Consider the following 24,087-nt stretch of genomic DNA (forward strand, 5'->3'; position numbering starts at 1 on the left):
ATAAATCTTATTGAAAAGGAAAGTGTTATTCCAGGCAATCTATATTCAGGACTTTTGAGCATTGTTTTGATCATGTTGAGGGCAAATTGTAATGTGTAAAGCTATTTCTATAGTGACTTTTCTTTTATTTCCTGTGCAAACGACGAATTTCTGAAATTTCAAAGTGACAGCTCTGGAGGAAAACCATCACCGTTGATTAAAGAAAGTTTAACTCACTCAATCCTAAAACCGACTATATCCGTAGTTTACCCGGGGTTACTTTTGCCCCATATCTATTTATTACATTTTTATGAGACAAATTATAGGCGTAGTATCATAGCTTATGTTTTTTAAAGTTTTTGCATGTTAATGGTAGTTGAATAAAGCTATCTTTCTATGTACATGCTCCTTTTTAATACATTTTTTTTTCCAATTTTGAAAAGTAAGCAAAAATCTCTAGGATTGAGTGAGTTAACACGAAATATTCTGTCTTCAGTCTGGACTTAAAGCACTCAACAGTATGAGCACTTCGTGTAACCCAGTACCCAATCACTGCTGGGTGGACCAGCAGACCTGCCAACCTTCCCAGGATGAAAAGTGTAATCCATGACCCTAAAAAGTGTATTTGTTTTAGCAAAAAAGTGTATTTTGTCCGCACATGTGGAAAAAAAGTGCGCACTATACAAAAATTTATATAAAAGCTAACATCAATCCCAAATCAAAATAAACTCTGATCTTCATCATTCAACCAATCTCTAATGATTACAAAATTATCGATTTATCGAGAAACTGAAACTTAATGATGAGAGAGAGAGTCAGGCAAAAATCTCCACTTCACCCGGGGATCGATCTCGGTCCCTGTGCATATGAAGCTAGTGCTCTACCAACTGAGCTATCAGGACCCCCCCCCTCATTTTTCTCTACCTAAGAGTTAAGTAGTTAAAGTTATTTTCTTCCAGAGGCCCTTCCTTTCCTTTCCAAGACATTTTTTAAAGGTGAGATTGAATAAAAGGCGGGCCACCCACCAGTTTTTTCAGTCCCTTCGGCTCCCGGTGGTAAATGCCTGGCTGCATGAATCAACTCTGTCAGCAAACAAGATGACTTACCGTCAATATCACTGCGACTTCGGTGGATGATGGACACCGGCTGGACAAGAAGAAAGGAAACACAAAAAACATTTACATAAAATCTTTTCTTAAAAAAAACATTTGCAGACAGGCTTTGATCCTAACCCTAATCCATAGCGACCAACTTTCCCAACGGCTTAATCAATGTAAATGTTGCTGCTCGAAGCTCGAAGAAATAAATAATAACGTGAAGTTGAATGTAAGCTTCAATTTAATTACAAAAACAGATCAAATGAACGTTTCGGGTTTCCCCTTTATCAACAAAACAGGATGGTGTTTCAATCATCCTGTTTTGTTGATAAAGGGGAAACCCGAAACGTTCATTTGATCTGTTTTTTGTAATTAAATTGACATCTGTGGTGTTTCAATCATCCTGTTTTGTTGATAAAGGGGAAACCCGAAACGTTCATTTGATCTGTTTTTGTAATTAAATTGACATCTGTGGTGTTTCAATCATCCTGTTTTGTTGATAAAGGGGAAACCCGAAACGTTCATTTGATCTGTTTGTGTAATAAAATTGACATCTGTGGTGTTTCAACCATCCTGTTTTGTTGATAAAGGGGAAACCCGAAATGTTCATTTGATCTGTTTTTGTAATTAAATTGACAATCGTGGTGTTTCAATCATCCTGTTTTGTTGATAAAGGGGAAACCCGAAACGTTCATTTGATCTGTTTTTGTTATTAAATTGACATCTGTGTTGTTTCAATCATCCTGTTTTGTTGATAAAGGGGAAACCCGAAACGTTCATTTGATCTGTTTTTGTAATTAAATTGAAGCTTACATTCAACTTCACGTTATCATTTACAACGACTAAATCAGGACATCTTAACACACAATAATGTCATGACCACGAAGAGCAGAACGCTTTTGACTACTTTATAATATAATCTCAGAGCTGCCAAGTTCAGAAAATCAAAACCATGGACAAAATAATAGGAAAACACACACACATATATGTATACACAAACAGTCACAGTCAACGTGGACTGATTTTTTGGGATGGTATTTTTCTTTCTTGCTTTGCCTGGCACCTTTCATACACGCTTGTTCAGTTCTTTATCTTATATCGGTGCCTGCTCCTTAATTTCTTAATTTAGTAACAGCACACACACACAAACACACACACATAAACACAAATACACACTGGCAAAATCAAATAGGGACAGTACACAATATATAATAATACTTTGGTCATTGACCTCCTAAAATACAATACTATCTGACATCAATAACTACATACACTTTGAAGGGACTAATCAGAAACATACAGGATGAATATATCAAAGTCATATTCTCCTAATATTATAAAAACTATCAACAACTGGGCTGAAATGATGGACATGACCACGGGTGCAAGCAACTGGACCTCAAAAAGCCTGCAAGTCTACTTATGACCAGACATATAATCTGAAAAAGCCTGCAAGATTCACGGATTTACCTCGTCATTTGAAGTCTTGTTCTCAGCATCTAGTCTTCATAATAGTAGTCCACAATTGTTGTATGTTTAATCCAAAGGTTGTAATGGAGTAATTTGTTAAGTTTCTTGTAACAAAAAAAAAAAAATAAATCAATCAATCAAATCCAAATCGCAAAAAGCCGGCGACATTTTTTTCGGTAATCCAATCGCCGGCAGGCCGGCTGTAGCCGGCCCTCTTGCACCCATGGACATGACACGAGGTGGTGATGCGGGACAGTAGCCCCAAATGCGGGAATGTCCTGCATGATGTTGGACACTTGGCAGCCCTGTGGCTATGTGGTATGACACTCGCTTTCGGATCGGAAGGTCCTGGGTTCGAGCCTCGCTCTGCGCATAGTTCAGTCCTTGGAAAAGGCTCTTTACTCACATTCTCTCACCGTACTCAGGTGTAAAATGAGTACCTGGCCGTTAACAGCGTTGTCTCTGTCCCAAAAATTTGTAATATCGCCTGTGTTGCTGTTGGCCAGGGACCCCTTGTAAAATGCTTTGAGCACGTTTAGTGGATATTGCGCTATATAAGAGCTCAACTTTTTTGTTTTTTTTTAAATATAGATTTAGAGCTTTTTCTGTCACTTGTTCTGATTTGTCATTCAAAAAAGCATAATCCTGGGACATGTAAGAGCCATTTCCAGATATATAAACAGTCCCAATTTCTTTTTTCTTCAAGTTATTCTACCGATAATCCTGATTTTAACAGGACAGTTGGCCGCTATGCCAATCTGACAACGAATGTGACCCACTGACTCAGAATAGTATTATATCCAGGTGAACTATTAATGTGTTTTTTTTTTTGTTAGTTGTTAGGGGTTTTACAGCGCTTGCAACACTATTTGGTAATTTCAGCGCCAGTAAAATGGAAAATAAATGACAGAGGAAAAGTTGTAGATCTGAAGTCAAAAGCATCGTAGAAATAGGCAAGACAAAGGGGAACTGGTTCAAATAAAGAACAGAATATTCCACAAGCAAATCCATCAATGGGCCTATTTTGACAATACTTACAAGTCCCATCCAGGCACATTCAAAGGATCCTGCTATGAGGGATAAACATGTTTACAAACTAGTATAATATAGTCAAAACTATAAATTATAATAGTACATATCAGAGAGGTGATTTACACAGCAAAAAAAAAAAAAATCATCTCTCAAAAAGAAGGAACTATACATTTGACTGTCTCCCTCACAGAAAAGGATCCAGCCAGGATCAGGAAAAAACTTCCGGGTCACAGTAGCATCGTGATTCAAAAGTTTCGCTTAATCATATGGACGTACCCACCCGATTGTTGGGACCTTAACAACAACAACAACAAAAAAAAATCCAAATCCAAATCGCAAAAAGCCGGCAACGTTGTTTTCGGTAATCCAATCGGCCGGTAGGCCGACTGTAGCTGGCACTCTTGCACCCATGCGAGTTCAACACACACAAACGCCACAAAGTTGGCCAGCATTTAAGTTAATAGCCAATATTCTCAATATTCTGGTCTTGAGCAAGTCACCTTGCCCTAGCAATGCACTGCTGCTGAGCCTAGGTTATTTCAGTCGTCCCTTGGAATAGACCTTAGAGACAAATTTCCCCAATGGGATGAATAAAGCAGTGATGCCATCAGAAAAAAAATGAAAAAGGAGGAAAATGATCGACGTCTCATGATGCCCCCCAAAGGGGGTCCGGGGGCATCATCCCCCCCCCCCGGAAAATCTTTTTTTTTAAGTGCCAAAATAAGGCTATCTGGGACTAATTCCCATGAATTTTTGGAGCATTTATTATCCATTCAAAGATCAGGTGAAGGAGTCATAAAACACATAAAACTTTTTTTTAAAAAATCTAATGTATATATTGCAGTTATATTTTTTGTGATATCACCATCATATTGCAAAGATTCGCTAATTGCCAACGGAGGAAAAATGGGAGGAACTGAGGAGAAAAAAAGGGAGGAACCTCCAAAAAGGAGGAATTCCTCGGATCCGCGGAAGATTGGCATCACTGATAAAGGGAATTTTATTTTATTTCATTCGCGTTTATTAACATGACAAATGATGTCTAACCTTTGTGGTCTCCCCGCCAGCCCCAGACGTAGTGATGATGACTCGTCGTTCCCCAGGTCTGCCCACCGTGGCTGTTGCTGTGGTCAACGGTTGCCCTCCAGGGGTCCCGGCAGTCACCAGGTGACGCCCTGCTCCACCCAACACATCCTATGGCAATGAATACAGAGTAACAAACTTTCAAATAATAATAATATATATTTTTTTAAAATTCAGCTTTTATATAGCGCACTTTCCACTAAATGTGCTTAAAGCGCTTTACAAGGGGTCCCTGGTCAACAGCAACATTTAACATGTAGGACGGGACATAACGCCTGTTAGGCAATATTACAATTTTTCGGACAAAGACAATGCTGTTTTACGACCAGGTACTCATTTTACACCTGAGTTTGGTGAGAGAATGTGAATAAAGCGCCTTTTCCAAGCACTCAACTATGCGCCGAGCGCGAGGCTCCAACCCAGGACCTTCCGATCCGAAAGCGAGTGTCATACCACTAGACCACATAGCCGCAATAATAATAGATCTTTATTGTCCACAAATGTGGCAAATTGTCATTTAGTTACACTTGTTATAACGTTATATGATAACAATAACAAATAGCAGTATCAATTTATTTTTATATATATATTAACTGCACTATCCACTTAATGTGCTCAATAAACAAGAATAAAATCAAAAGGAGAAGGAAAAAATGACTGAGATCAAAAATTGTTTGATGGACAAAAATGAATATAAGTTTAATAACAAAATATCAAACACAGAATATTTGTTTGTTTTTAAGGGTTTTACGGCGTTCGCAACACATTAAGGTCATAACAGCGCCAGTATAAAGGAAGAAAATGGGAAAGTAAAAAGTTCCAGAATAACAATTAAAGTACACCAAGAAAAGGTGAGACAAAGGGGAATTGGTTCAAATAGAGAACAGATGTAGATTCAAAGAGCAGAGTATCAGTGTACATAGTTTTAAATCATCTAAATGTCTCATCCTGTCACAAGCATGGGTCACCACTAAGAGAAATACACTAATCATATAATACAAATCATATGCATGTAAACAAAAAATAAAACAGTACATAACAAATAACAGAGAGATTATTTACAAGGCAAAAAATTTCACCTCCCAAAACATTTGACTCTTTCCCTCCCAGCCAGGGTATCAGGCCGGGGCCAGGACAAAACCAAGAAATCTCATTCCAAGACAAAGACAGAAAGCATGTTGAAAAACAGATATAGGGGGATAGAAGACACAGCAACTGCCTCCCTCAGAATGTTTCGGACAAAAAACCCTTACTCAGCCAACTACAAAAACAATAAATACATTATATTAATGTATTTATTGTTTTCGTTATTGGCTGTCCACTATGGCTGGTCAAAAAAACCTCCATTCAGATAGAAAGATGAAAACATTTTTGTTGTATTAATATTAAATCAAAAAAATAAAAAAGTAAAGAGTAAAAACCTTTTCAATGGCCCCTGGGAAAGCTGAAGTGCTGACACTGCGTATGTGAGCCGATCCGTGAACTAGCGGTGACTGTAGCCTGGGGTGTTGAGTTTTCTGTACCACAATCACGTTTGGCTTGGACACTGAAATAAATGATACAATCGTAAACATTTGGTTAAGGCAATCTTAAACTTAAAACTTTTTCTTCAACACAAAGAATAATAGAACATTATCGTTTGCCTCAATTTTATATTATGTATGCATGTCTGGAAAAAGCACGGAGAAAGTAAAGGCACTTTTTTTTTACAGATTTCATTTATCTCCCTCTCAGCTACTTACGAATGAGATAATACGTGATTATCACGTCCACATTATCGATTTTCCTTTATTTAGCTTACAGGATGACATCATCCAAGACAAACCCACCTGTGGTACTTCCAGATCCTGATTTGACCGCCGTCAAGTGTAAAGTCTTGGGGTTGACAGTGACCACACTGCTGGCCTTGGTGGTGGTGGCTATCACGCGACCACCCGGCGTTGTGATGTTCAACACTTTGCCCCCAGAGTGAGCTGTGAAAGAGATAGTCAATTCAGGTGCTATAATTACATTGCAACAGACATTTCATTACCTCCCCTGAATTTATATGAAAATAAGACCCTTTGCCAGAACAAGGTTTGTGCCGTCATCGCTAAACACATCGGATAATGTTTTCTTCTATAATTGAAGAGTGACTGAACACATCGGATAATGTTTTCTTCTATAATTGAAGAGTGACTGAACACATCGGATAATGTTTTCTTCTATAATTGAAGAGTGACTAAACACATCGGATAATGTTTTCCTCTATAATTGAAGAGTGACTGAACACATCGGATAATGTTTTCTTCTATAATTGAAGAGTGACTAAACACATCGGATAATGTTTTCTTCTATAATTGAAGAGTGACTAAACACATCGGATAATGTTTTCTTCTATAATTGAAGAGTGACTAAACACATCGGATAATGTTTTCTTCTATAATTGAAGAGTGACTAAACACATCGGATAATGTTTTCTTCTATAATTGAAGAGTGACTAAACACATCGGATAATGTTTTCTTCTATAATTGAAGAGTGACTGAACACATCGGATAATGTTTTCTTCTATAATTGAAGAGTGACTAAACACATCGGATAATGTTTTCTTCTATAATTGAAGAGTGACTAAACACATAACACATTGGATAATGTTTTCTTCTATAATTGAAGAGTGACTGAACACATCGGATAATGTTTTCTTCTATAATTGAAGAGTGACTAAACACATCGGATAATGTTTTCTTCTATAATTGAAGAGTGACTAAACACATCGGATAATGTTTTCTTCTATAATTGAAGAGTGACTAAACACATCGGATTGTTTTCTTCTATAATTGAAGAGTGACTAAACACATCGGATAATGTTTTCTTCTATAATTGAAGAGTGACTAAACACATCGGATAATGTTTTCTTCTATAATTGAAGAGTGACTAAACACATCGGATAATGTTTTCTTCTATAATTGAAGAGTGACTAAACACATCGGATAATGTTTTCTTCTATAATGAAGTGATGACACATGGATATGTTCTTCTATAATTGAAGAGTGACTAAACACATCAGATAATGTTTTCTTCTATAATTGAAGAGTGACTAAACACATCGGATAATGTTTTCTATAATTGAAGAGTGGTTTTCCAAATCTGCCTAACTCCGGTTGCTTTTCCCATTTTGAGATATTCAGGATTATTTCCCATAAAATTTCTCATTCTGTTTATTGTTTTATATCATATTTTTTAAACTTCAAATTCACACAAAGCTAGGGAAATTCTTGTGCCGTTTGATGCTTAAAATATAATTTGTATTTCAATTTATCTCATGGATGGAAAATCTCAAAAAGTAGAAAAATCGACTCAACGACTTTTGGAAAATCAGCCTTCAATTATTTCATTTGAACACCTAAAACCTTAAGAGTAAATTGTAACCAAAAGAGTGTTTTACTTTCAAAAAAAGAAAACTTGATATTTAATCCAAAAATAAATCAAAGGATAGAACATCACAGAGTCTGCAAGTCCGGTCTAGAAATTTCAAGATCGTATTTTTCTGCCTCCTGTGTGGGCTTTAAGTGATGTATTAATAGTTTTACTGATTTTGTTATTGGGCGAAGAAGGGTTTTGAGTTCGAAACTTTCCACGTTGGATATTTTGGTATTTTTAACTCGTTATTTTAGGGGGGTTTTTTTGGAAGCTGTTCTATTCCTTTTTGTTCATTCCATTTTACAGTTCACAAAAAGCTTCTAGAAGCTTAGAATCACTTTCATGATAAAACAACATAAGTTTTGGGGTCCCCACTCCTGGCAAAGGCTCATAACTGTCAAACACTGGGCCCACAATGTGGGCATGGGGCAATAAACATCGGGCCCACAATGTGGGGTAATACATATTATGGTTTAGTCCACACTGGTGGTTTAGTCCACAGTTTGAAAAGTTCTTCCTTTTGAAACAGTTACCTGTGTACGTGGAGATGGTCCTAGGAAGCATGGTGACCGCTGAGGTAGTGGTGCTGGAGCCGGACTGACCCGTATTGACCATCACGACGGGTGTGGATGGGCCGCCAGCAGAGCCAGGGGCATGCTGGGAAGGCTTGGGGAGAATCTTGTTGCCAGTGCTCTGAGTAATGATCTTCATACCTGGATGTGGATGGGATGCAGGGGGGGAAGAGGAGAGGAAGGAAGAAATATTTATATATTTATATATTTTTCCCCCCCACAAACCTGAGTATTTTCGTAATTGGTCATGAAATTTGTATAAAATTCGTAAAATTACGAAAAATATTTACGATTCGGCAAGTATATCAGGGTGATGTAGATGTCGGAAAGAAATTTTTAAAAAAAATGTTTTTAAGTGTTTTACGGCGCTTGCAACACATTAAGGTCATATCAGTGCCAGTAAAAAGGAAGAGAATGGGAAAGTAAAAAGTTCTAGAATTACAATTAAAGAAAAGGTAAGACAAAGGAGAATTGGTTCAAATGGGGAACAGATGTAGATTCCAAGAGCACACTATCAAAGTACTTAGTTTGAGATCACTTAAAAGTCTCATCCAGACACAAGCACGGGTCTCCACTAAGAGGAATATACTCAAATGTTTACCAATCATATAATATAATATGTAAACTAAACATAATACAATGCATAACAGAAAGATGATTTACAAGGAAAAAAAATATCATCTCCCAAAACTATAACTATACATTCGACTGTTTCCCTCTCAGCCAAGGACTCCGACCAAGGTCAGGACAAAACCAAGCCTCTCATTCCAAGACAAAGACAGAAAGCAATTGGAAAACATAAGAGGGGATAGAAGACACCGCAAGTACCTCCCTGCCTGCTAGGACAGAAATTTAAATTCCTATAAAAAAGTCAGAAATCAAGGTAAAGCCGGAAATCTTTTCACCCATGAAACTATCAATCCTCACCTCCTTCTTGTTTGATTTGTATGGTGGGCTTCTGCAGCGTCTTCACCTGAATTCCCCCGGCCGTTGTGTGATGGTGGACCACTTGTGCCTGGGTCGGAAGCGGGCCGGATTGAGGGACCGGCTGTTGCGGGTGGTGGTGGAGAATCGGGGTGGAAGGAGCAGTCGCAGCAGCAGCAGAAGGAGGGGCGACGGCCACAGTCATTGACGTCGAGGGAGGGGCTGGAGGGGGAGGTGGGCCACCGACCTGAGCATGGCCCGTAGCTGTTCCGACGGATGTTCCGTGTTGTTGTGAGGTAGGAGACATGAGCTGGGGCCCACCCATGGGCAGAACCACTCCCGACTTGTGTCCAGGCTAAAGAAAATGATTTTTTAAAAAAGTAGAAAAACTAAACATAAATGGACTCATTATAATATTTTTAAAATTCAAAATTACTGACCCATGATGTGTCAACATTAAAAAAAAAAAAAGTAACCCGGGTAAACTCTGGATATAGTCTGTATTAGGATTGAGTGAGTTAATCTAATTTCATATGCCATGATATGTCCAAAATAAACATGAAATCTTGTTTTGTTTTCAAGGGTTTTATGGTGCTTGCAAAACATTTAGGTCATATCAGCACCAGTAAAAAGGAAGAAAATCGGATAGCAAAAGCATTCTAGATTTACAATTAGAAGGACTTGAGGAAAAAGTAAGGTGAAGGGGATTGGTTAAAATAACATGTAGATTCCAAGAGCACACTATCAGTTTATTTAGTTTGAGATCACCTAAAAGTATCACCCAGACACCAGCACAAGATCCCACTAAGAGGAATACACTCAAATGTTTACAAATTATATGTTAAAAATAAAAAAAAATATAACAGTACTTAACAGAGAGATGATATACAATGAAAAAAATGTCATCTCCCATAACTATACATTTGACTGTTTCCCTCTCAGTTAGGGTATCCGGCCAGGGCCTGGACAAAACCAAGTAATCTCAATCCAAAACAAAGACAGAAAGCAATTGGAGAACAGGTATAGGGGTATAGAAGACACAGTAAGTACCTCCCTGCCCACTATGGGAGGTTGGGAAACATGGAATCAAATACAGGAAGTGATGTATTAGCCTTACCACAACACCAGGGTATCGCTGACGGGGAACAACTCGGGGTCTCACCTTCCCCAACCCAATCTGGACAGACGGGTTGAATAAAGCTGGATTCGTGCCTGAGCTAGAAGGGGCTGACGGGACAGTCACTGCAATGACATTCATAAACCGTCATTATTACCATTATTGTAGATAATCAAAGACATTCATAAACCATCATTATTATCATTATTGTAGATAATCAAAGACATTCATAAACCATCATTATTATCATTATTGTAGATAATCAAAGACATTCATAAACCATCATTATTATCATTATTGTAGATAATCAAAGACATTCATAAACCACCATTATTATCATTATTGTAGATAATCAAAGACATTCATAAACCATCATTATTATCATTATTGTAGATAATCAAAGACAAGAATATAACTTATACAAAAAAAACAAAACAAAAACAGCGAAAGCTTTCCAGCCACTTGCCCTTCGGAGCCACTTTTCCTTCGGAGCCATTTGACTCATGGAGCCAGAGTTAATTCCTGCTTCTATAATCAGGGTTGCCCATTCAAGAGGCAAACATTTACTGAACTTTTATGCAAAAATATTTGTTTGTTTTGTTTTTAAGGGTTTTACGGCGCTTGCAACACATTAAGGTCATATCAGCGCCAGTAAAAAGGAAGAAAATGGGATAGTTCTAGAATTACAATAAAGCATCCAAGAAAAGGGAAGACAAATGGGAATTAGTTCAAATAAGAAACAGGTGTAGATTCCAAAAGCACTCTATCAAAGTACCTAGTTTGAGATCATTAAAAGTCTCATCCAGACACAAGCACAGGTCCCGCTAAGAGGAACACACTCAAATGTTTTACAAATCATATATAAAATAAAGAAAGCATAATACAGTGCATAACAGAGAGATGATTTTCAATGAAAAAAATATCATCTCCCAAAACTAACTATACATTCGACTGTTTCCCTCTCAGCCAGGACCAGGACAAAACCAAGTCTCATTCCAAGACAAAGACAGAAAGCATGTTGGAAAACAGATATAAGGGGATAGAAAACACAGTATGTACCACCCTGCCCACTATGGGAGGTCAGGAACCCCACCCAGATGCAAAAATATTGAACAACCCATGTCTGAATGCTGAACTCCAGTAAAAAGACATCATGTACTTACTTTTTCCCATTTAGTAGTAGGTGATTGGAAAATATACAGAGGTTTTATAATATGCTGAATTCCGTAAATATACGGTATATTGGCAACCTTGTATAATGTGAAACAGACAACTGCTTGCTATCCTGATGATAGATTCTAGTCATTCGAAAAGGACTTTACACCAAATCAAACCACACCCAGCTACCCAATCACTGCTGGATGGACAGATGGGTCTGAAAAAAATTCTGGACACGACACAGGATCGATCACAGTCCCTTTGCGTGTGAAGCGAGAGCTCCACCGATTCAGTTATTCCAGTCAGGGAAAGGGCAAATTATTGGGATGCTGAAGACCTGTTTTTATTTTGTAAACTGTAAACTTCTTCTTCTTCTTCTTCGTTCCTCTGATGGACATCTATGGCTGCAGTCCGATATCTGCTATGAAGTCTGTGGTCCGCTTTAGGTCCTCAGCCTCACCATAGGGGGATACTGTAAACAATTTCAATGATTTTCCTCTATAATTTTGGTTAAAAAAAAAGAACAACCCATAACTGGAGTAAACATTCAAATTTGGCTACCAAAAATCTGTGATTAAAAAAACAAAAAACAAAAAAAAAGCAGCTTTGAATTTGGTCCTAACAACAAAATCAAATCTAACCTGGCATTGAGACTGAACTTGTCATGGTTGTCGAGGTCACGACCCCTGGGAAGTTCGAAGAAGCGGCCGAGGCGGCCATGGAAGAAGCGGATCGGACGACCTCAGGAATATTGACCTGGTTACGGAGAGGCATCGGGACTCCTGCGTTGTTGGTGACCGTTGCTGCAGGCACGTTGCGAACAGGGACAGATGTGGAACGTTGCATGACTGGGGTTCCTTGTGTCCCACCGGCACTGGTCACCAGGATCACCTGAAACAAAACAAAACAAAAACAAAATTTTAAAAAAAAGGCCAAATCCTTGATAAAAAGCACATAAGCAAAAGTAAAACAAAGGGGAATGGTACAAATAAGAAAAAGATTAAATTTCCTTGAGCACAATGTCAGCATACCTAGTTTGAGATCACCTAAATGTCTCATTCAGACACCAGCACAAGATCCAAATACAAGGAATACACCCGACTGCTTACACTTACAGATCATTATATTCACAACAAAAATATAACTACACAACGGAGAGATGATTTAAAGGGGAAAAAATATCCTCTCCAAAAAAATAAATAAAAAATAACAATGGTTTCCATCCCAACCAAGACAACGACACAGATAACAATTTGGAAAACATTTATAGGAGGATAGAAAACACAGAAAGCTGCCAACTATGAGAGGTCAAAAATTCCCACCCAAGTCATTTTGAAAAAGGGAAAACCCAAAACCATCGAAGACTAATCGTCTTTCTGCCATGTCTAGAAGTGTAACATTTCCTTGCATTCCTTTTTTAATAAAAACTCAGACCCTTCAACTTTTCAAAAACAAAATCCGGGGGAAATTTTGGGACAATTCCGGGATATATGTGAAGAATAGTTTTCCAAAACTCCCTTATTCCCATTATGAGATATTAAGGATAATTTCCCTTAAAATTTCTCATTCGGTCTATTATTTTATCGTGTTTAAACTTCAAATTCTAACAGATATAGGGAATGAGATTAGCGGAAGAGTAGCGTCCCTTGATTGGACGTCACAGCGGAAAACTTATTAGAGAGAGAACATCATGTTGGTTGTGCGCATGCGTCTTTCGTCCTCGCCTCCGGTGAAAGCGGCTTGAGACACATACGCAAAACCAAATTGACGTTCTCTCTGTAAGGTGACGTCCAATCAAGGGACGCTATTCTTCCGCTAATCTCATTCCCTATAAGGAAATTCCTGTGTCAATTGATGCTTAAAATAAAATTTGTATTTCAATTAATCTCATGGATGGAAAATCTCAAAAAGTAGAAAAATCCAACTTAACAAATTTTGGAAAACCAGCCTTCATATGAACATGTGATTTGTGATAAGGAATATTGTGGTGGTGACAATACTGATGATGATTTTTTTCCTGGAACAATAAAATACAATCAAATTAGGTCAATCAGGCATGAGTAAAAATATCCGTAATTTTCCCTTAAATTTGGGCTAGTTGTGGCAGATCGGATAAAATCCTAACGAATACCTTGGCCGGCTGTGATCCACTGCTCACGCTGGCCGGTCTGCCCTGTGGACTTTTGCTGATTGTAATCTTGACAGGGGACGAGGAAGGGATGCTGCCACTGGTGGTGGTGTACGCAACACGGGGTGTCTGGGTAGATGCACTTTGACTCTCTGTCGACAAACTGCGAGATGTGATGTGCTGAGGGTTGACAACGCCCAGATCTTCGTCGTCGTCTTGGTTCAGCATTCCTACACGTGGAGGGGAGAAGGAAACAAAAATAGATTTTATAACAACACTTTTTATTTGTTATTTATACAAAGAGATATACAGTAAATAAATGAATAAATAAATAAAATTTATATTGCGCCAATCGAATATCAAAAAGGTAATATATCAAGATGAGTCCGATGCTTACTTAAAATTGAATTTACAGTTAAACTCATAAAATTTGAGTTGAAACAAAATGTCTTCCTCAAGGAGAATAAGTTTTGTTTCATAAATTATTTTAGAAACTGAAAATTTTGTAATTCTCATAATTATTTTTGTTTTAAATTCAAACTTTGATTGAGTTCATTCTGCCCCGATATCAGATTGATGCTGTGAGTCACAAATTCGGATAGAATATTCACACTGGTCAAAAGCTTTACGCCTTACGTGTAGAATGTTAAGTTAAAGCACATTACTAGTTATAATATGATGGTTGTAAAAAAACATTTTTAGTTGTCATTGTTTCATGTAGTCATGATAGATCTTATCTACAACCAATTTGAGTTATTTTATAATGCATAAAATTAATTTTATTGCTTTTTCTTCATTTTAATTTTACTTTGCTAAACACAAAGTTCTTCCTTTTTACATTATTTATTCATATATTTTATGTATACTATTATCTGTGTAAATTTATAGTGTTCTGTTCATATGCTTGTTTTTTTTTACCCAAATGATTTATCAATATCTATATTCACCACACAATCAAATTTCCTTTTTTGAGATTAATAGAGTATTTTTATTATCATTATAAAGCGGTTTTCTCAACAGATGTAAATCAGGGCTGCCAATTCAGGATGCAAAAATTTACTGAACTTTTACACACACACACACACACATATATATTGAATTGAGTGACCCATTTCTGAGTGCTGAACTCGAGTAAAAAGATGTTTGTACTTACTTTTTTCTGTTTAGCAGGTGATTGGAAAATATACAGAGGGTTTGTTTTTGTTTGTTTGTTTTTAAGGGTTTTACGGCGCTTGCAACACATTTAGGTCATATCAGCGCCAGTAAAAAGGAAGAAAATGGGATAGTAAAAAGTTCTAGAATTACAATTAAAGCACCCAAGAAAAAGTAAAACAAAGGGGAACTGGGAACAAATAAGGATCAGATGTAGATTCCAAGAGCATACCATCAATGTACTCAGTCTGAGACCACCTATAAGTCTCATCCAGACACAAGCACAAAATCTAACAAAGAGAAATACTCAAATGCCTACATTATAAATTCAAAATAACAAATATAATAATACATACAGAGGGTTTATAATATACCGAGTTCCGTAAAAATATTGAAAATTGGCAACCTCGGTTATCACTACGAGAACTGATACTTTCGGGAACATGTGTTTTAAAAGAGAACTAAATGTTATCATTACTAACAGCTAATTGTTCCCATCATCACTTACATTAAGTTTCTATTTTTATGACATCGTAGAAGAATTACATTTTGAATAGTTTAAAATAAACTGAATGCTTTTAAAGAACTTTACAGCAATCGATTCATTTCAAAGTCAATAGGATTCTGTGACATAGTCAGTAACTGGATGGGTGACATGATCTCAAAAATCTACTCCTAGCATTGTTGCACTGGGTAAGGCATAACCTCACTTGACACAGGTACGAATGAATATCTCTCTACAGGCAGTGATGAATATTGTATTATTACGTAGGGCAGTATAAAAAAAATCAATCATAATTTTTTTAATATTTAAAATAATAGTGGCAGTTACCTTTGATGTGGATAGACGTACCACTTGGCAGGACAACGACATTGGACGATGGACTGGACGGTCTGGGCACCTTGACCAAAGTTGTGGTTGGATCTGAGGGATCGGAGAATCAAGAACGTGTTGATAAAGTCAATCTTACAACGGTCATTTTATTTCTAAATCATTGTTGGAGAAGCAGACATGGTAGACGATTTCCTGAGAATAGTGATGACAAATTGTCTAAATAAAAAATTTATAACTAAATATTCGGCAACATGATTTATTATTTTTAATATTAGAAGAAAGGATTCTCAACTTGGTACAGTAGTCAGGAAAAGTGGTCCCTTAAAAGCATCTCATGATTTTTGGTGCATTCAACAGAGTGCAGCACACTTACCACTAAATATTAAGACATAGCTGACCCAGAAAGAAAAAAAGTGTCATTCACAAGCGAAACCAACCATCACTTAGAATGTGAGGCGAGAGTTCACATGTAAGCTATGAAAATCAAATATCTTTTTAAAATGTACATTCTTATCAAGTGTGTAAAATGTCTATTCGAGTGCAAGTAATTGAAATTGCTATGTTTTTATTTTTCATTGTATTCACTTTTTAATCTTTTCAGAAAATATCTACTTAATTGAATCTTAAATCTATTGTATGTGACTTATGTATTGATGATGTTTTTGATGCCTGTTTTATGCTCTTGATGTTTTGATATTGATTTGGTCATGCAATGTTATTGTTACCTGGGTAAACAATGTCCTTATTTCAGTGCTGATGATGACAAAAAGTGAAAAAGTAGGAAAATATTGAACGATTGCCTTTAAGCCCCGTTTTTACTGCACTGAACCCCACTTTTAGAGCAACTGAGATGATAGACTATCATTGATACTCTAGCTAACTTCTGGAGAGTGGGAAACTGCACCTGTGTGTTCCACCACACGTCAACTCTCTCATTGCTAGCACATTGTTTTGAGAAAATGTCATTTTTAAAAGGAGAAAATTCCTCCTCTGGACTCCAAAATCGCGGATTTCTGCAGATCCGAGGAAAACCATCAGCACTGTTTTTTATTAAAGTGCTTTGAGGGTTCGAAGAAAGGCGCTATAGAAATATGCTTATTATTATTATCTAATGAATGTAATGTGCCTGGAGCTGTTGAAATGGGGTAAGACTCCAATACAAAAAAGTAATGACTATCATTAATATTATTATTGCGAAGTGGCCGAGTGATTAAGGCATTGCACTGTGACCCAGTAGGTCCAAGGTTCGAGCCCCGCTTCAGCACTTTTGTTTTATTTCCTTGGGCTAGGTTATTAACCCCAATTTTCTCACATTGGACAACATGGGCGATTCCCGTTGACATCAGACACCCTGTTTGATGGATTATCTATATTCCTTCATGGAATACCTTGGCGACTGGATCTTATGGTGTCGTTGCGAAAGGGCGCAATAATATATTTATTATATTATTATTATTATACCATTTTTCCCACACGTCTGAGAGGGAGGTGGCAAAGAGGCGTTTTTCTCCACCATGGCAGAGGCTGTTTGATTGGCTGTAGCAGTGAAGGCTGTTTGTGGCACCAGTCGAGGCATGAGAGGCACCAGACGTCTGCCTTCCACCATCCACTCATTGGCATCTGTGTTACCAACCACACTGTGTGCAAACATTGGAAAAGGAGGACGCCCCGTTTAATAAGAGGTTACATTATTAGTCAGTAAGAGTAGTAGTAGTAGTAGTAGTAGTAATTGCAGTAGTAGTAGTAGTAGTAGTAGTAGTAGTAGTAGTAGTAGTAGTAGTAGTAGTAGTAATTGCAGTAGTAGTAGTAGTAGTAGTAATTGCAGTAGTAGTAGTAGTAGTAGTAGTAGTAGTAGTAGTAGTAGTAGTAGTAGTAATTGCAGTAGTAGTAGTAGTAGTGTAGTAGTAGTAGTAGTAGTAGTAGTAGTAGTAGTAGTAGTAGTAGTAGTAGTAGTTAGTAGTAGTAGTAGTAGTAGTATAGTAGTAGTAGTAGTAGTAGTAGTAGTAGTAGTAGTAGTAGTAGTAGTAGTAGTAGTAGTAGTAGTAGTAGTAGTAGTAGTAGTAGTAGTAGTAGTAGTAGTACTAAATACGATACAAATATAGCAGTAGCAGTAGTAGAAGTACTAAATATGATACAAATATAATAATAATAGCAGATTGTCTTCTTTTTTTTTTTTTCCTTTCATTTTTATCTTAAATGATAGTATATTAGACTTTAGAAAATGATAATGGCTAACACAAGTGTGTATTGTCTTGTTGTTTTCGGTATACTTTTATCAATATTATTATTTGTCTGTGGAGGAATAAAATCTATTAAAAGATCAGAACTAAAAAAAAAAAAAACCCAACAAAAAAAACAAAAACGAAATTTGAAGCTCTAAGCATTAAAAAAAAATAAATCTCTGAAATTTATTGTGGGAATTGAAATAAAAGTTTTAATAATAACCTGTCAGCAATGGTTGATAGTTTTTCATCGTTGATCGCTCGCCTGACTTCAGCTCTGTGCCTTTCTGTAGATATACTGAAACAGGACAAAAAAGATTTTATTTTTCTTCGATACCATTTAAAAATACATCCTGCATACCGACTGTATGAAGACAGATTCACATTACAATCTACTGAACACAGAGGCTGATAGAAGTCGGTAGAAGGAATTAAGATATCAATAAAAAAATTTAAAAACCAATGAATTTCCGGTGACAAAGAGGAATCAACAGTTCTTGAAATTGAAATAAAGGATTTCATATTGCAGCAATTTAACCTATGATGAGATCCATAATTTTTTTTTTCAATTGGGTAAAAATAATATTGTACAGTAGAACATGAAAGTAACGTACTCGGAAATAGCGAGAACTCGGAAATAGCGAGTAAAATCTAAATCCCTGTTTTTTCCCCTTATTTGAGTCAATAAAATTAGCATGAAAGTAGCGAGTATGAAAAAGAGGTCAACTTGGAAATAACGAGCATTTCCTGCCCCAGCCTAGGACTGCGAACGAAGTAAAGCAAAACAAGAGACAATGGCAATTTAAATATTTTTAGCCTAGCCTCTTTTCTTTTCTTATTTTTCGTTACGAGTAATATTACATAGTAGCCAGCCTAGTCTGTAGTAGTACATAATAGGCGAAACAAATTTGGGTGGGGGTTGGGTTTGTGTGCGTGTGTGTGTATTGGGGGTGGGGGTCAATTATTCACCCAATGTGGTGCCACGCGACGCGCGAGGTAAGCACATGTCAACATGCCTCACTTCGCAGCATCGGTTAGCGAGTAGCATCGTTAACGAACGACACGATCAGCGAGAGAGGGGAGTGTGGAACCATTATTTCAATGGGTCAGTGATTGAGTGATGCGCTTGCTTACCTCATCAAACATGCCGAGTGCATACAAACACTCGCGCGCACACGCACACACTTCTATGTTCTTGTTTTTTTTCTAGTCATGATTTTACTTGAAATAAACAAAACAAAAACAACAAAAAACCAAGCATTCTGCCACTTCTGTGAAGAAATTGAAATAGGGGCGACGGCTTTTACTTGAATTACACACTGAGGGGAATAACCAGCAATATTATAACCTTTCCTGGCAACTCGGGAATAGCGAGTAATCAGGAGTGGACCAGTCGAACTCGCTATTTCCGAGTTCTACTGTATTAATAGTTAACAACCAGGAAAGATGCGGCTATGTGGTCTGGTGGTATGACACTCGCTTTCGGATCGAAAGGTCCTGGGTTCGAGCCTCGCTCTGCGCATAGTTGAGTCCTTGGAGAAGGCTCTTTACTCACATTCTTTCCCCATACTCAGGTGTAAAATGAGTACCTGGCCGTTGACAGCGTTGCCTCTGTCCGAAAACACTGTAACATCGCCTAACAGGTGTCATGTCCCGTCCTAAATGTTAATCATTGCTGTTGGCCAGGGACCCCTTGTAAAGCGCTTTGAGCACATTTAGTGGATATTGCGATGAAAGTTCAAAAGATAAATATTTCCCTCCCCACCCTCTGCCATGATCTCAGATCTAAAAAAAAAAAACAAAGAAAAATCTGAATCTTTAGTTACTAAACATCAAAGTAAAACCACCATGTTTATTCCACACCTTAGAGTTTGTTGCAGATCTTGCAAAATCTTTTTCTTCTCTCTGGACAAATCTCCTTGAGCCCTGAAGACGGACACAATGGATGCGTATGCCCCAAGCTCCAAGCGACGTAAGATCCTCTTGGACTCCTCCTTGGAGTAATCCAATAACATCGGCCACATGGCGAAGGAATGGAATTTATCTGAAAGTTTAGATAAAAGTCAAAATATTATCAAAAGTGACTTTAAAACCTAATTTGCTATAACTTTAAATGAATATCTCAAAAATAAACCTAGAAACTACTACAACTACTACTACTACTATTACTACTACTACTACTACTACTACTACTACTACCACCTATATGTCTTTTATCTTCCATTATTTTCTGGAAGGTTCTGTTCCCTGATGCTGACCTTTTCTTATCAATTTGATCACCCCCCTGGGGCACCCTATCCGCTACCCACGCCACGCTAACATTTCATTCATACTGCAACCACCATTGAGTACAGACGATACAAGTTATTATTCATCATATTTTATTTTGTATCCACGTTTCTTTTTGTGTACTGTTGTGTTGACAAAGGGTTTGTACCCGAAACGTCCATTGTCTGTTTTGTTCCCATACGAAGCCTCTCCATTTTCACTCTTTCGTTAAAATTAAACATGTGACGTGGATGAAAATTGATAACAGTAGAATTAGAAATCATATGTATGATGAGGCTGTGACAGTGATAAAAATGTTGATACAAGTAGGATATACTGCTGATATTTCTGAATTTAAAACTGAACATTATAAATGAACTATTTCTATTTATTGACAGAGCAACTGATTTTTCATTTCATTCTAGAATTGAAATGATGTCGTCAAAGCTGGGATAGATGACATAACTTTAGGATTTAAAAAGGTTTCTTATAATCCAAGTAGTAAACTTTTGACTTTATAAACTCGTATATTTCCATAAATCTACTGTGAAAATTTCAAGTTGATTGGATGAATAATGACTGAATAGTGGTCATTTAACCCTCAAGGCGTAATCAAATCGGGCACAGTCACAGATTTTTGACGGATTTCTACTCTAAAAGTCAAGCCTGTTCAAGGCACATTTTTGGTGATAACTTTTGAACCAATCGAGATATCAGGAAAATGTTTGTGTTTTCAGGCCCTTTATCAGTGCTTCCTCAAAGAAATTGTCAAAAAGGAGGATTTTTTTAGAAGCCCGCCAAAGACGGGAGCCCACCTAGGGGTGACCGGGGGCATGCTCCCCCGGAAAATTTTTTTAATTGACATGCAATTAGAGCCATTTGGAGCCACTTTGGCATCAAAATTATGATTTTTGTTAAGCACTCCAATAACCTTCTGAGGAGCAAAAAATTGAAAGAAATTTTTAAAAAAAATCTTCTTGACATGTCAGGAATTACCGGTCAACAAGAAAACCTTAATTAGATACAAACAAACCAATGTAATCACCCTCAGACACCAATTCGGTCAAATGATCGCTCAACCACCTCCTCTAACTCTATCCATTTCCATGACCACTTGTTCTTCACAGTACTGTCAATGGTTTCAACAGAAGCACTGCCTCCTTCCTTCAAAAACCGCATATTTGAATAATATTTGAACTTAAGAATCAAATATAGTAAGCCAACTCTTGAAACACGAGTCAAACAAGAACTTGAACTATCTAGATCGATCTAGATATGCCGTTCAATATGGCGCCCATTGTAAACAAGCACGAAACAAGCGGACGTCACTTAATCGTGTGATTCTGTACACAATAATAGTATTCCGCATTTTCTTCTATTGTTTACACCTAGCGACAGGTAAAACATTTTTTCAGCAATTTTTTTTTTCTTGAAATTTTCCGCGGATATTTCTCTTGGTTTTTGACAAATGCGGATTTTTCACGGATCATTAAAAATGCGGAAATCCGCATAACAGCGGAAAAGAGGAAGCACTGCTTTATTTTGTGACCATATTCAATTAAATCTATCTATGAATTTTCAATTTTTTGTGCAAGTACCTATCAGCTAGGTACTTTGGTAAAAAATTCAAATTGGATTGAGCTCAATGCAACCTATATCATTATAAAGTGCTTTGCAACACGATTTTAACGATAAAATTTTTTTTTTTAATCAGATGAGCAGAAGTAAAGTTATTTTAGTTTAAAGGTTGAAAAATGTCCTTCTCTTTGCCTTTATAAAGACTTTGTGACCTGAAACTGTTGCATTTCCAGTCGTAACCACCATTTGGATTTCAAAACTGGCCGAAAATGGCCACTAGGATTTGAGTAAGATTTTGCTTGAACGAAATTCAGGAATGTGGTATACAATTTTGCCCTGAATTTAATTTGAATAAAAAGTTAAGATGTTATATCACGTGCCATCACTGGAATTTTGATTTACAAATTTCTAATTTTTAAAATTATCCAAAGCTAAATTATACCCTATTTTATCCACGATCAAAAGGTAAACTAAATGACATTGATTTAAATTTAAACATAAAACAACACCAAACACAGGCTAATTCCTCCTGACGAAAATAAGACATAAATCATTAAAATCCAACCATAAAAAAAATCTATGGAACTTTTTCTGAGACTCATCACTCAAAAGTAAAAAAAAAATCGGGTACCAAGCACAAACACTAGGCCATTTATCAGCTCACTGCTGTAGTGCTATATGAACGCTTACCAAAGTACCTATTTATTATATAATCAGATTTTTGGGGAAAGGATCTTGGTTAACACTGAATGAGAATAGCGAGAGGGGCAGCAGCCCAACAGTGACTCAGTAGCCAGTAGCGAAAAGGGCTGGCTCTGGCTATTCTCACCCAGCCCAGAGTGAGAATCGAGAATAGCTACTCCCTGTCAATCTAATTAATTGCTGATCGATGTAATATGCATAAAATGCATCCATGATTCTCAAAGCTCTTATTAATTAAAAAATTGATACATTTTTATTTTTACTTCATTTGCTTTAACATTAATATCAAGCCTGACAGTCACTGACAGTGACAGTGTGTGGGAGACTATTTTCACCGTCCCGTAATATTTTGGTGGACGATTTTCACCGTATGATGAAAATAGCCTGAGACACTATTTTCACTGTACGGACAGTACTTTACTACTACTACTACGGCTACGGTGAAAATAGTCAGCAGTCCGTTTCTTTTTTTTAATCGACACACCAACTAACCAACATTACATATTACATTTGCCTTTGCGACATAGCTTCACAAGTAAGACCATAGTGATCAAAATAGTGATGGGAAAAACAGAAACGTTCGAAAAAACGAGTTTCACCATACTTTGGGCATATCAGCGGCCACTGCCACTAGACTAGTAGAGATCAAAAAGTGCCACTTTGTGGCAGCCAGAGTATGACTATGACTATGGCGTCTGCTGCCGAATTTAACAAGACCGATTGCAAACGAGGATGAAAATACATTTTAAAATTGCATGCATTGCAAAAAAAAAATTAAGCCAAAAAATTATTGCAAATACCTATATTTGTGGTGGATATTATTAAGAGGAAAATAACCAATGCATAAATTTATAAATCTTCTTTAGTTGCAACGATAACAAATTGGTAAATTTTCCGCCATCTTGAGAAACAACCGGACGTGAAATGCGCATGTACAAAGCTGAAAGTTAAGTAAAAACTTCGTCAAGCTAGTTTCAAGGCAACGATACAAATAATAATAAAAAGGGGATCCACAGCACCACAAGGCGCAGATCGTGCACAGTGCACAGACCGTCTGTACACCCCCCCCCCCCCCCCCCCCCTCTCTTTCTCTCTCTCTCTCTCTCTCTCTCTCTCTCTCTCTCTCTCTCTCTCTCTCTCTCTCTCTCTCTTTCTCTCTCAAAAAGCATATTAAGTGGATATCGCACTACATAAAAGCTAAAGGTTTATTTTTGTTTCTTCTTTTTATTTTTAGTTTGATCAATTGAATTGATAATTTTCAATTGGAACTCAAAATGTGAGGCTTGGCACACAACCCAGGGAGACAGGATAGCCTGGACGACTTGGAACATCGATTTGAAAAATAATAATAAAACTTATTACAGTAATAA

At 37.1% G+C, this 24,087-nt stretch overlaps 1 protein-coding gene across 3 annotated transcripts in view; it reads right to left on the minus strand.

The window, feature by feature from the left end:
• LOC144980740 (uncharacterized) overlaps nt 1–23,645 on the minus strand; it is a 53,545-nt gene extending 29,900 nt beyond the window's left edge. For 2 of the 3 annotated variants that reach the window (XM_078928477.1, XM_078928478.1), the window contains exons 1-14: nt 23,518–23,645; nt 20,033–20,213; nt 18,393–18,467; nt 17,409–17,584; nt 15,945–16,037; nt 13,964–14,190; nt 12,474–12,723; nt 10,675–10,799; nt 9,561–9,912; nt 8,595–8,774; nt 6,491–6,634; nt 6,083–6,207; nt 4,626–4,772; nt 1,005–1,125 (exon numbers count right to left, since the gene is read on the minus strand). In XM_078928477.1, the coding sequence (XP_078784603.1) occupies nt 1,005–1,125; nt 4,626–4,772; nt 6,083–6,207; nt 6,491–6,634; nt 8,595–8,774; nt 9,561–9,912; nt 10,675–10,799; nt 12,474–12,723; nt 13,964–14,190; nt 15,945–16,037; nt 17,409–17,584; nt 18,393–18,467; nt 20,033–20,193 (2,176 nt within the window). In that variant the 5' untranslated portion in view covers nt 20,194–20,213; nt 23,518–23,645. The remainder of the gene's footprint in view (nt 1–1,004; nt 1,126–4,625; nt 4,773–6,082; nt 6,208–6,490; nt 6,635–8,594; nt 8,775–9,560; nt 9,913–10,674; nt 10,800–12,473; nt 12,724–13,963; nt 14,191–15,944; nt 16,038–17,408; nt 17,585–18,392; nt 18,468–20,032; nt 20,214–23,517) is intronic. The other variant, XM_078928479.1, reaches the window with a different exon arrangement.
• Nucleotides 23,646–24,087: the final 442 nt, after the last annotated feature.

This window comes from Berghia stephanieae, chromosome 10 (assembly GCF_034508935.2).
Source record: "Berghia stephanieae isolate SIO BIC M18660-M18661 chromosome 10, UCSD_Bste_1.3, whole genome shotgun sequence".
Taxonomy (NCBI): domain Eukaryota; kingdom Metazoa; phylum Mollusca; class Gastropoda; order Nudibranchia; family Aeolidiidae; genus Berghia; species Berghia stephanieae.